The 13,652-nt window shown below is 42.7% G+C and overlaps 1 protein-coding gene across 1 annotated transcript in view; it reads left to right on the top strand.

Moving 5' to 3' along the window:
• Window positions 1–13,652, top strand: part of LOC147731747 (sialate O-acetylesterase-like) — a 382,423-nt gene that overhangs the window by 174,508 nt on the left and 194,263 nt on the right. The window contains exon 5 of the mRNA XM_086956866.1: window positions 7,450–7,633. Coding sequence (XP_086812992.1) covers window positions 7,450–7,633 — 184 coding nt within the window. The remainder of the gene's footprint in view (window positions 1–7,449; window positions 7,634–13,652) is intronic.

The following is a 13,652-nucleotide window of genomic DNA, read 5'->3' as shown; positions in this document are numbered from 1 at the left end:
CTCCGTTTATCAATTTGTCGCCTTGTTTGAACACAGAACACTTCTAGACGCAGCCTTTAATAAGTGTACGACTGCACAGATTGTTTTCTTTTTCCTTTATTTTCTTCAGCAATTTGTTTTGCTTTCATATTGGACCAGGGATTGGTTTCCATTTGATTATTGCATTTGTGTGACTAAGCATTGTTCTTCTCATGGGACAATTGTTTCTTATGTTTCTATTGCCCCTGGTTCCAGGTGATTGTAATAGTGCCACCCCTATTCCTCAATAGCGCACTACATCCATCTAGGCCTTCAGCGCTGCTCTTGAGTACTGCACTGATCTGAGGATATGGTCCAAAAGCTCAAGAAAGGCCATTTCACCTTTCTAATTTACCTTTTTGGCTGTCCCCAAGACAGCCGTCTTGTCTGTTTCCTATGATAATGCTATGTGGATTGCTTTGTCACTTTCTGCTTTACCATTTTTTTCCAAGTATGTGGCATCTCTCAAAGAAGAGGGGTGAATGCAATGACAATGCATCTTCTTTTCTTTAAACGGATCCACTTAGCTATACAGCTGGTATCAGTCAGGTCCCTTCCAGTTATTCTTAATAATCTCTTAATCCCAATGTAGTCTGTGTATGTACCTTCTTCTCAAGCTACTTCTCTTTATCTGCCAAGGGTTCCTCGCTACTCCCAGTCTTTCTTGATTTCCTACAATACAATTGTATGTTGGATTAGCAAGGGACAGTTTCTTATGCTTGGCAGTCTGTTCTAGTTCACGGGTTTCGATTTACCAATCTGCAGGAGGGCCACGAAGCTAGTCCTTTTCACCTCCCCAGAGAGACCATAACTTCTAATTGTGGCAGAAATCACAGCAGCTCATACAGAGGGGAAAAGAGTAAGGGGAAGAGAGAGAAAACACTGATGCTGGGCTTGGCACACTTGCCCCCGGACTGCTACGGAAATCTGTAACACACAATGTAAGATTAGCAAAGAACCTTGTATCATCTGTATATCCAGTCCTTCTATCTAATTACCTTAAGTAACATGTCCTCTAACTCAGCCCTTTCTTCTCTAAACTTAGATGCAGTCCACCCCATGAATTATAAAAAATAATGATTACTTTTGTCATTTGGAATCCATGCAGTGTGGTTTTCACATATGGATCTGCAAACCTGCTGGAGAGTTCAATGCACAGGAGTTCACTTAGGTCTTTCTTAAAAATACATGCATATGACGATGTGCACAACGGTGGAGATGCAAACAAGAGAAACACACAGTGCAAAATAGGAATGTGCCTAAAAAGCCACAAAAGTGATAAAAAATAAAGCACACAAATATACAGGACTTTGAAATCCTAACTTATCGTGAGTACAATCTGAATGGACAACACGGTTCAAAAAGCAGGAGGCAGAGTTCAATCTGACACTCATTCTGCAAGATGTTGGCACCTTCATGATCCTCTGATGACAACAAACCATGAACTGCTTTGGAAAGCTGGAAGATTCCGACTCCATTCTCCTTTGTTACGATAACATCCAAGATGGACGCAGATTCAGAAATCCTGCTACCAGGGAGATTCCAATTAGTTTCCTTTTGTTGCAGTGTTTGTTGCTGTACATTCCACCTTTCCTCTTATCCTCATCATCTTCCTACCTAGCATCTCATTAGCAGTAAGCATTCATCAAACACCGTTTAAACCTGTTATTTCCTGTAACTCTTGAGTTCCTGACACTACGGTATTGCGCAATCACGGTACCGTCCTGCAGATCTGGTCTTTACTATTATGTGTTGCTTCGTTCTCTGATGAGTACATGCGCACTCTTCCTAACGTTATTTCCCCATTTCAGATGTTCATACTCTAAATTGGAAAGTAGAGGGATTGGATTTGGCCTTCTTTGCATCTTCACCCTCAAACATTTTGCCTTCACCCTTGCTGTTTGCTGAATTTGTTTTAGTTGGCTTTGGTGCTCTATGCACTATACCACTGGTAACCAGTACCAAAGTGCTTGTGCTCCCTGTGCCAGGTTAAGTGCTTTCTCCAAGTCAAGTCAAGTCAAGTCAAGTCAAAACATTTATATAGCGCACTACATACCCAGAGGGTTTCAAGGCGCTTAGGAAGGGGAGGTGGATTATTTGTCAAAAATCCACGTTTTAAGCTCACACAATGCTCTCTTGCAGAAGTGGCATAGGTAAATCATTGCACTATGTAACACACACAAAAATTAAACATGACCACAAAGAAGTCCATCGAGCAGTTTGGTTCTCGTCCGTTTGTGCTTAAAAGCTCATGGGTACTGTGAACCATTCAGCGCTTCCAAATGCATCAACACAAATAGTGGTTAATACGTGTGGAGCCCAATGTTTGCCGCCATGTTTTTTCTAATCTGCTTTGTGGATTTCTTTCATAAAAGCATTGACAGGTTTTGCATACAAGGAGCTGGGACTATTATGACTGCATGGGCATCCCTGGCTTTTCGGCCTAAATTCCAATGTCACACGTAATCTTAAAGTGACTGAATGCCAACTGATACCTTATTATGTAGCAATTGCTTATTTAAATAGTGACTGGTTTGAGATTAAATCTACTAGCAAATGACATCCTGAACTGCTTTATCTGTTTAAACTGGGTATTGTTTGCCCTTTGACTTACTGGCTGAAATACATGGAGCAACTCCTCAGTGGAGCAATTTACCTTTTGACAAAGATGTCTACCAGCTCTAAGTCATGTGGACCCATTTTAGCCGGTCCTTCAGTTTTAGCCAACAATACATACATGCTGGGATGTTTGAGCTTCGATGTTAGAAATGAAATACAAGTCCATGAACTCACATTTGCAGCTGTATAGAAATGTTTTATGAGCTGCCGATGTTATCCAAGACATACATTACAGCCAGTTATGGCGATCTGTGTGCAGTCTCCATTTGTAGCCTTTGGAATACCATTTGGTAAAGTCGATCTTGCAGCACTGCACAACAGGAACAGGTTCCCCGCCAATAGGCGAGTCAACCTCATTTGTGTTATACCATTAACCAGTGGCGGCTCCTCCGCTAAGGCGGAGGAGCATCGCCCTACTGCTTTTCGCAGTGGAAAAATAAAATGATGGTAACTCGACGTTTGTTACTGCTGCGCTCTTGGCGGGCGGATCTGCTCTGCTCTCAGAGCAGGGGGAGGAGTGGTGGGCACTATATAAGTGTGATGCGCTGCAGATATAGAAAGCTGAGGCCTACTTTAAGCAGAAAGTGAATATCTGGAGCCTTCTAAACTCGTGCGAATGCACTGTGCATATTTTAAATCTCAGATACTGGTAGCCACGCAGCCTTTTGCATGAAGCCTGCCCTTTCCTAAGTTGTCACATGGTTGGGGTCAGCAGGTCTCCCTGACCCCACCCTTGAATGAGTTACAAATGGATGGGGTGGCAGAGACTCCAGACCCTGATAGACATGTAGCCTTTGGTGCTACAGTGCTTAAGTCTGTAGCACCCGGGAGTTAAATTTAACTTCACATCCTCAGGGGGTGGAATTTACTGCCAGATGCAATTCTTTAGCTGGGCTGATGACCTCGCAGACTTCAGGGCTGTGAGAGGGTCAGCCCTGCAAATACTAATTGAAGACACCCAGCGCTATCTGCATATGTGTATTGAGCACATGCGAACATAGAAGCAAACGGGATCGTGATGCCGTCAACGTCCCCATTCAGTATTTCAGAGGAAGCGGTAACAAGCTTTATCTGCATCTGTTGCTATTCTTAATTAGATGTTTAAATAATTAACACACAGTTAATTAAAGGAGAACTTAAGGAGGGCGTGGCTCTACAACCCTACATAGCGAGCAACCCATGCCATTAAGACTTTGTTCTTTGTCGCAATCACCTTGGCATGGCAAGTGAGTGAGCTTCAGGCTCTGTGTCAATCCACCATACACCACCTACTTCCCAGACAAACCGGTTCGGCAGACTCAGACATCCTTCTTGCCTAAAGTTGTGGCGCCGTTCCTTTTTGATCAAGCCATCATTCACAAGCATTCTATGATCCGCCTCCCCCTCTAAGGAGTAGGAGAGACTCCATTGCTTAGACCCCATGAGAGCACTGAGTTTCTACATAGATCATACCACAGAACACCAGGTGGACAGTCAGCACTTTGTGGGGTTCTCCAGAGTGAACATCAGCAAGGCAGTGCCGAAGAGAATCATTTCCTGCTGTATCTTGCTCTGCATAGAAATCTGCTATGCATTTGCAAAAAGGCAGCCTCCAGATGGACTACGTGTTCCTTTTTCCAGGGCCAAAGTTGCTGGAGTCCCTGTCCTAGACATGTGCCAGGCAGCTACATAGCTTACCTCCATACCTTCACGAAGCACTATTGTCTGGACATTCAGGTCCCCTGAGAGGGCATTTTGCCCACTTGATTGTTGAAGGACTTTCTGGTTTGAGTTTCGCCACAGACCTATTCATAAAATATTGGAATCTGAAGATACTTGCCTTAGGTAACACTCTTTCTGGTAGAGACTCTAGCCACAAATCCCTCGCCGACCCTGCCATCCTCCCACTTCTGTGATTGGACTGTATCTGTTAATAATATCCCAAGTCTAGGAATCTGCACACTTTCTAATGATTTGCTTTTGGGGCTCTGTGTCAGGGGCGTGGGCAGTCTCAAAAGTAACTGACATCAGAGCGCTTGAGTGGCACCTATATAGGCCTGCACGTCATGTCCGGAACCTAACCGCGTCAGTGCTGAGCCGGGAGGTTCCTCTTTCCGGCTCACAGACATTGCTGAGAAAAATTCCAAATCCAGTCTGACGCATGGGGAACATGCCAAAAGTAAGGACATTTGTGGTTAGAGTCTCTACTAGAAAGAGCATCACAAAGGAACATCATTTGATCTTTATGTACATCAGCCAACTCTTTCAAAGTTTGCAACAAAGATTTGATGAAACAGTGTTCCATCTGCATCCAAGAGAATTGTTAGACTTATTAGTCTTGTAGGCCGTGTTTTTCTTCTACGAATAAAACCCTGATCCAAAAGCCATCTCTGTGCAATGTATTTCATTTCAGATAAGAACAGTGATGGCATTACCCATGACTGAAAATGTGTTCTAATTAAAAAAGTTGTTCTATTGAAAGATGCACGCGCTCATCGATTTGTCTTTCACTCAAAAGTATAGAAAAGGATTTGGGCAAAGTAGCTAATCTAGAGATGAATATTGTTCTACTTTATATCAGTGGTGGTCATAGGGTGAGGACAAGGGAAAGCAGGATAGTTAACACAGACCTGCCTCTGTCTCACTTAGTGAGGCTTACACACAAAAGTCTACTAATCTGTAACTGTTCGTCCTTGTCCTTGATTGGTTACTGGTTTAAATCTGAACTTTGTCCGAGCAAAACCAACAATACAATAACATTGGGAATCTCCTGGCAAACATAAGAGATGACTGGTGGAGTTTCTGCATATGATTATCAACTTCCTGCTATTTGTCCAGGCCCTGTCTCTTGCATGCCTGTTCCTTGAACAAGTGCTACTGCAAGCACAGAGTTCATGGAAGCCAGGGTCGATAGTCTCTAAACAGCGAACAACATCCATTGTGTGTGCAAATGTGTTTATTCATTTGAGGGGCCCTGTCAGAGGCGGGAGTTCATTAAGGGTGACTCTGATACCATGCTCTTGTCATTGATCCTCGCCTGTGGTTTTAACATATGCTGTCAGTCATTAACACCTATGTTTTAGTACTGTTTGGGTACCATGGGAATTCGAAATTACTGTATTTTTCTGTTCTTAGTGAAATGTTTTCCCTGAGAGAATAGCATATTGAGGTCTATGTAACTGCACCTGTGCGCTTCTTCCTTGGTCCTCCTAATGGCCACTGACTTTAAGTAACTTAGTCACCATTTTCTTTGCATATATAAAAATTATTTTAAAAAATCTGCTCCCACTTCTTTATTATTCTGACTAGGTGTTCTCCTGCAAAATGGGCATTTCCAATCCTATGTCTCTTATAGCATTAATATACATACCACTACCTTTAATTTCCATCTGACCATACTTGATCTTATCAATCAAATGAAGGAAAGACTTCTTTGCCTCAATGCATTTGAAACGGACTGTGCGCCTTTCCTAAACTACTTTAAAATTTTTGAGAGGTAACTTGTCCTCAATAGCTAAAAAAAATATAGTGGTATTGCAGATGATATACCGCAAAGTACAACATTATTTAGATAATGAACATGCAGTTGAGTAAAATATTGTTGGATGGAACAACATAGTAGGACCAGTGCTTCGTTTAAGCCAGTAGTTGCTGCCTCATTTTTCGGGGCGGAAATCGCCTTAATTAGGTTTTTATCACGTTGTGACTTTATCATGGATTTCTTATCATGCATGTTTTACCACGTGTATGTTTTTACAACGTATGCCTTTACCATGCATTTTAGGTAAGATGGGAGCATGGGGGGTCTCCCCCACAAATACATTGTAATGGTATACTTTATAAAAGCATATACGTTTAAAAAAAATGTGGGGTAAGAAATGGGTGGTTAAGGCATGCAATGTATTTTCCTGCGCTGTTCCGTCGTACAACCATTTTTGGGGACTGGCACTTATTTTCCCCCATCAGAGATTGACCGAGAACAATAGAGTGAAAAACAAACACAGGGGAAAGAAGGAGGAAGAGAAAACCTAAAAATTGCCACAAAGGGAGAAAGCAGGAACCAGCAAGGGAGAGTTAAAGAGGCAGGGAGTGTATTGTAGTGGGTTAAACCGACATGCTGTGGATTCAAGATTACGCTCCCTTAGTATTTGGTGTAACGACATTTAACAGCACCGACTGGCCACGGCCTCTGAGGGGACTGCCACTCATTCTTTTACACTTAAACACTGAGAAGGACAACACACTCGTTAGTACAAGCTCTTTTAGGGCTGGTGTCTCTGGGGGGGAGGGAAGTGGGGAGTTATGTTACTGTATTGAAATCTTTTTCCTGTTCTACTTGACACTTGTATAAAGTTAAGTTTTATTTTACCTCACTGGCTAATGGATGTAAGCAATGGAGGGTGTTTTATGAAATAAAAATAAAAAGACTTAATACAATAAAAATGCTTGGAAAGGACAGAAGTCTGTGGACTTGGTTGACTAAGCAGGCAAAACTTCACCGGCCATCGAGGCCAAGTAGAGCAAATTTAACTCCTTAGCACTCGATTCCTTCTGGTAGTTTTGACAAGATGCACTAGACTTACGGTTCTAAAAGGTGCCCCAAGATAAATGCTGTTGGTACTGGGAATTTAAGACTAATTTAAATATATCGTGCATGTTTATAAAAGTAAACAATAGGGGAAGTAGTTATCTTGTAATGTTCCCGCTGTTGACCCGAACCTTATCATGAAAGATGTATTTCCGTATAAAAATGGCAGCTCTCTTTAAACTTGTTCTTTCGCTATGTACACCTACTTGATTTTAGCAGTATCTCTTTTTTCTTTTGATGAATAGAGACCCTTGCACAAGGCGACTTTACCTATTTTTCTGCTGTTTGCTGGCTGTATGGACGTTATTTGTATGACACGTTAAAGTATCCCATCGGATTAGTGGAGTCCTGTTGGGGAGGAACACCTGTTGAAGCCTGGTCCTCTACAAGAACGCTGGAGAAATGTGGGCTGTCACCACATAATGGAAGGTAGGGACTTTATGAAGTTGTAAATATGCTTTAAATATGCCAGATTTAATCACGCTGCAGCCAGTGTCAGGTCAATAACACATACATGACTTTCTGTCATTTTGCCAAATTCGTACATGCAATAGAAGTGACATTGCAGCCACCTGAACTCTCATAGCATCAAAGGAAGTTGCATCACTCAACGGTGATTACCCATGACACACTAATGTTTAACAATCAAGGCTAACCCAGGTGAAGAAAGAGTAAATGCTTAAAGGCAACAATCCATCTATCAACTCTATTTTTAAAAGGCCAGTACAGGTATTGATGCCTTCACTTGTGTTGAAACCCTCAACTAGATGACTTAATTAAATTAAATTGTATTCAAGAATTAATGATGTGGTATGCATGGGCGTCCGCAGACATTTTTCCGGGGGGGGGGGGGGCAAAATGTTAACCATCACCATCACCATCCTCCGACATGATGTGTGCCAGGTGGGGTACAAGAAACACTAGGGCGCAGAACTGGGATAGACTCAATTACATGCCAGGAATCCAGGACATGTGACTGACCCTGCCACAGGCCAACAAACACCACCTGTAGGGAAAATGCTAAACTTTCTGACAAGGTGCTTTATCTCTGTCTGCTAGGTGTGCAGACTTCTGGGTCCTCGATCCTACACCAATCAAGGCTGTCTTCAGCACGATTCGATTTTTATCAGAATACTTTAAAACAGCCTATGATTAAAGCACCAGATTGAATATACTGTATGCACAGTGAATGTTAGGGATTATTTGTAGCACACATATTTACCAATATTGGCTTCTTGGTGCTAGAATTCATGATAACTTTTATCCAAAGTTAAAGCACAATGTCAAAGTTAGTAATAAATAATGCAGCAATCACACACGCTAGTGATTCGCCAATGGGTGCTCCCTTTACTAGAATTCCACAGGCATTGCTAAATTTTACACACATTCAATTAATTTATACAAAATAAAATGTATAGGTCCAAATTGTAGCTATATTTTTTCAAAGAAACTTAGAGTCCCTCTACTTGTAGTCAATGTCAAACTGACAACGTGACCACGTTTAGGGATACAATAATGGCCAGCTCCCTTATGCGGAAACCTGGCCCTGTAAATGTGTTGCACATGCAGCGCCCGCAGCAGCGGCACATCACAGGTCCAGGGATGCTGAGTCTTACACAGTGGTCAAAGTGGGGGAAAAAAGTAGGGGAACAGTGGGCGGAGAATCAGAAGGTGGGAATAACCCAAGGATTGGATCTGTGGGTGGAGCCAGAGGTGTGACTAGAATGCGCAGACATCCCAATTTTCAGTATTTGTTTGGCATTTCACTACCCAGTTTAAAGAACCAATGGATACACATGATTATTTAAGGTTATAATGAGTTATTAACATAAAAATATATTCACAAAGTGGGATATGCTTCTAATCACAGAATGTATCAAATACGATAAAATGTGGAAACACAAGCCATTTGTTTCCAAGCCTTGGAGTTTCTGTCATCCGCACTACTCCCTTTTTCCACAACAGCAGTTCAAACACGAATGACAAAATATCCTAGTTTGCAAATGTTTTCTCTAAAATTATGGCTCTGCCATATTTGCCTCATAATGCAAGATCTGCTGCATGATCTGACCATTTAAACTAATAAATTGTTTGTAGCTCAAACATATCAAAAGTTAATATAAAATGTGACTTGTGTTGCTGCGTAGTGGATGGCCTATTGCAAAGGTTGACTGGTTATCACTCTCACTGCTGCGTTTGTATGTTACACTGGTACTAATAAGGCAAAATCTTTCCAGAGACTGTTAGCATGTGTACACACGTCAAAATAATAAAATATCTGAAAAAATACTGTATTATGCTGCAGCCTTTTTTATGCATAATTTAGTCAACACTACGGCATAATGTTGTCATCCTTTGCTGCATAATTAATTCCAGTGGCCCCACAGCAGGCAGAACATGTTAAAAGTGATTGTGAATGAAGCCGGGTGATTGTAAGTTTGCGAACTTAGTTTAGTGTGCGTGCAAGTCCTGCATTGCCAATCCCTGGTGAGTTGCAACTACTACTGCTGAAACAAGGCCAATGGAGGTACCTATGGGTGAGGCAGACTGGGCAGGGCCAGCCATAGCACTCGTGGTGCCCTGTGTATTAATGTTTGTTAGTGCCCCCCCCCATTGACCACCTCTGTCATGGATTCCCTCACTGCCACCCTTTAACTGTGCCCCCCAAGTCTTCATAACCACTCTCTCTCAGATGCATTTAATTTGATTTACAGCGCCACCCATACCATTGTAGGGTGTCAGAGCACTTTACATCACACACATTACACAGAGACAATCAATATGTGTGTAAATCACTGTATAGAAAATGTTACATAAGACTAAGGACTACAAGATGTAGGAGTCACATGACAACCATACTATTAGCCTGTATAGTTTTATAGTGATTGTTCTGGAGAAACACAATACCCGGAATTTAAAACGTAATACCATGGTTGGGGGTTCTCCTTAATAATCAGAATTGATTTCTGTCCAAAAGAACACTTTTTGGGACATTAGGATAATCAGACACTGTGGGGGTGGGAGGGGAGTGGAACATGACGGTCTAATTTATACCTTGCAGTTTGTATACAGCTCTTAGATGACAGTTAGAACAGTGAAAGTTAGGATTTTAACTTATAAACTGCAAGTAACAAAAGGATCTCTCTGACAAAAGCAGTAGCCCACTGACCTATTACATTATGTGCACCTTGTGATCTGCATGGTGCATGTTCTTTGCAGCCGGTACATTAACCCTCTGAGCTACCTTTCCATGAGTCAAAACTTCCACTAGACAAAATTCTGATCTCTCTCTAGGAAGAACATTAATCACCAGAGTCATCATGACATTTTTATTGTTGCCGAAAATTGCTGGAGGCCAGGAAGGAGGCAGCAAGCGTTTTTAAAACCATAATATACTTGCAAACATGATGCCTCCAACTAAAGTCAGCACCCAGTGTGGTCACACTGGTTGCACCGCCCTAGAGCCGGCCCTTCTCAAGGGCCCTGTGACCTCAGTGACTGTTGTTCTAGGGCGTGTTGCTTCATAGGCCTGCCTGCAAGACTGGAGGTGAACTTCAGTATGGATAGTGGTGGACAAGCCTTGAAGGTTAACCTACACATGTCATGCTAGGGGCCACCTGCTGGTGCGAAGACACCAGGACTTCTAAGGTGTTGCAAAGCCTTCTAAGGTCTAGCATGTGATTGTGCTCTCGCAGGAGAGTGGTCTGGTGGACTGGTTATTAAGGCTGAACCTGGTTCCCAGTTCCAAATTCAGCAGCTATGACCATAGTGCCGCATCCTCTCCCCCACTGAACACAGTACTGCCCCACTGAGAAACTCCCACTGTCTTCAACTACAACCCAATTGTTGCCCGCTATAAACACCTGAATGAGGCTCAATTTAAATTACGCACTAGACAAGAGCAATATGCAGCCTACAAAAAACAAGAATTTACAATGCAATAGGTCTCGGGTTAATTAAGTTTGAGCTATTGGCATTGCTTAATATTGCAACTCCAATTGCACCAAAAGTCTATAAATTGTAGGCCCCAAAAATGTGTATCTATTACATATGATTTGTGCAGACCTACCGCCTGTCTGCCGTCTCCTAGCACCCAGCAGCATCACGCAGCAGTATGTTGAAAGGAAGGAGCGATCTGCTTCTAAATTTAATACCACGTTAAAATGTGCGAATGCCGAAAAGAAACGCGGGTCGTGATGTTGTAAGCTAAGGTAAGCATTTTTGCTCTATTGCTTGTTAGCAAATCGTGTTTGTCGTATAGCCTGCACATCAGATGCTTTTTTAGAACAAAGTTGACGGAGCATTCAGTGCATGACCAGAATAGAAGTAAACTTGCATACAATTCCGTGATTTCTGCTCTCGCTCTGTACGGGGATATTTAAAAGGAGAGGCGCGTTCACTGGTGCAGTGTGCGCCTCCGGGTATGCACACAGGCACATACTCTCTTGCGCTCTCTCACACACCCATACACACACACTCTCACATCACATACGCACAAACACAGACTGACTGTGCTGGGGCAGGGCACAGGACATGCCGCTCTCGCCTTGAGACTCCATAGTGTCAGAGCGTGTGGTATTGGGTTCCCAAGGCCTACATGCTCCGAAGATAACCCACTTACACCGAAAGAACTGTTGGCACGGAAACTGAAAAATGCAAAGAACAAGTTTATTAAGACCCCATGGGGTGGTGGTACATTCCTACAGCACCCTTCGGTAATGCAAGAAGTATCACACCGAACATCGGCGTGACTTGCTCTTTTATACAATTTACAGGTAATAAAACAATGGGCGGTACAAATTTACAAGCATTATGTACATATAAGGTCATCTTTGGAACACAGCCAGCTTATTGGAGGGGTTACAACTCTGCTGGTCAGTTTAGGCGGCACATTACAGAGGGGTGACTGGTCAATGGGGACTGCGCATGTACGAGCTTGACCAGTACTAAAAATAGCCTGTTGCTGGGCAAACTCAAGTGGTCAATGGCACGGACAACGGACTAAAGGCCATGCTGGCCACGAGGCCGCTTATGATCTAAGATGGCCGCCGTAACACATAAAATGGCGTTTCCGAATATGGCCAAGTTAAACGGGAAACGTGTAGCACAGCTAAGCGCTAACTCGGTCATCGCCAAATTACAACAGACGACCCTTTTAGCGTTTAGCTGAAGCTACCTCATAGTGAACATAATCTGGGTGTTCATCTTCAATATCGATCAACATTATTTGGGTTACTTCTTTATGAAGCATCATTTTATCGTGAGCAAGAGCTCGTCTTGATGGTATACACGCCGATAGGCACATAGAACACAAAGCTGGACCACATTGAATACATAAGCATACACCAAATAGTATCCCTACAATGATACATAGAATTGTTAGCAATTTCCAACCCCAAGTGGTAAGCATTGACCAGAACCACCCTGAAAGAGTCCAAGTTCCATTATCCGGGTGTATTTCTGCAGCTATCTTATGCAGTTTCGAAATGGCATCATAAACAGATGGTGAATTATCAGGTACATAGACACAACAGCTGCTTCCGATGATTCTACATGCCCCCCACGATCAGCTAGAACTACATCTAGAACCATCCGGTTCTGGAGCGTAACGATCCTAGAAATCTGAAGTTCCTCAGTAATATTCCCCAATGCAATAGCAGTATCATTTGCTACAGCCTCAACTACATGGGTCAGTCGTCGTATCTTTCGACTATTCAAAGCAGCCCCAACAAAGGAAAACAGTCCCAAATTGAAATCCACATACTGTTGCAAAGCAGTGTCTGTCTGGTCAATGTCATCTAGAACAACAGCACGTTTAACACGATTCAGTACAAAATCATGATACAAAATATAATCATTATGGTACATTGGTGGGGCAATGAATACAGGAGGCAGTACAAAAGATACATAGCAAGTACCTAACCATCCCAACGGGAGCTGATGATAACCCTTCGTTCCGCAAATAAAATACGTATTTCGTGATGCTACAAACGATATGCCATTCGGACTGTCAAACGTGATTGTAGTATTGCATTCGCTTTTCCCAACCGAGATCGTACCTTTATTACGTATGCACAAATCAGCTTTTGTGGCAATAACATTTATAACATGTGAGCTGGAAACATTAATGTTACGTTGGTTGCTGTAAACACGTGGGGCAGATACATTGTCGGGGCGGTACTCCTCCCATTCAAATCGAGTACCCTCAGCTTGTGGATACCCATCCCGGTCGTGATAACATACTTTATTCAAACGGAAAAGCACCCCCCCTTTTGTTGGCCATCTCAAAGTAAAGAGAAGAGTGTACCAGGCATTACAGGATCCATTATGTGAGAACGGGAGTGGAATGAGTGGAGTGCCCCCTTTCTTCTGGTGCCTGGGCAACATCCCACACACCCAGCAATTAGACGTATTTGTCATGTTATGTGTATGATGCAGGATCTGAATA

This window comes from Lissotriton vulgaris, chromosome 2_1 (assembly GCF_964263255.1).
Source record: "Lissotriton vulgaris chromosome 2_1, aLisVul1.2, whole genome shotgun sequence".
In the NCBI taxonomy this organism is placed as follows: domain Eukaryota; kingdom Metazoa; phylum Chordata; class Amphibia; order Caudata; family Salamandridae; genus Lissotriton; species Lissotriton vulgaris.
The sequence above is the reverse complement of the archived record's forward strand: the minus strand, read 5'-3'. Positions and strand labels throughout refer to the sequence as shown.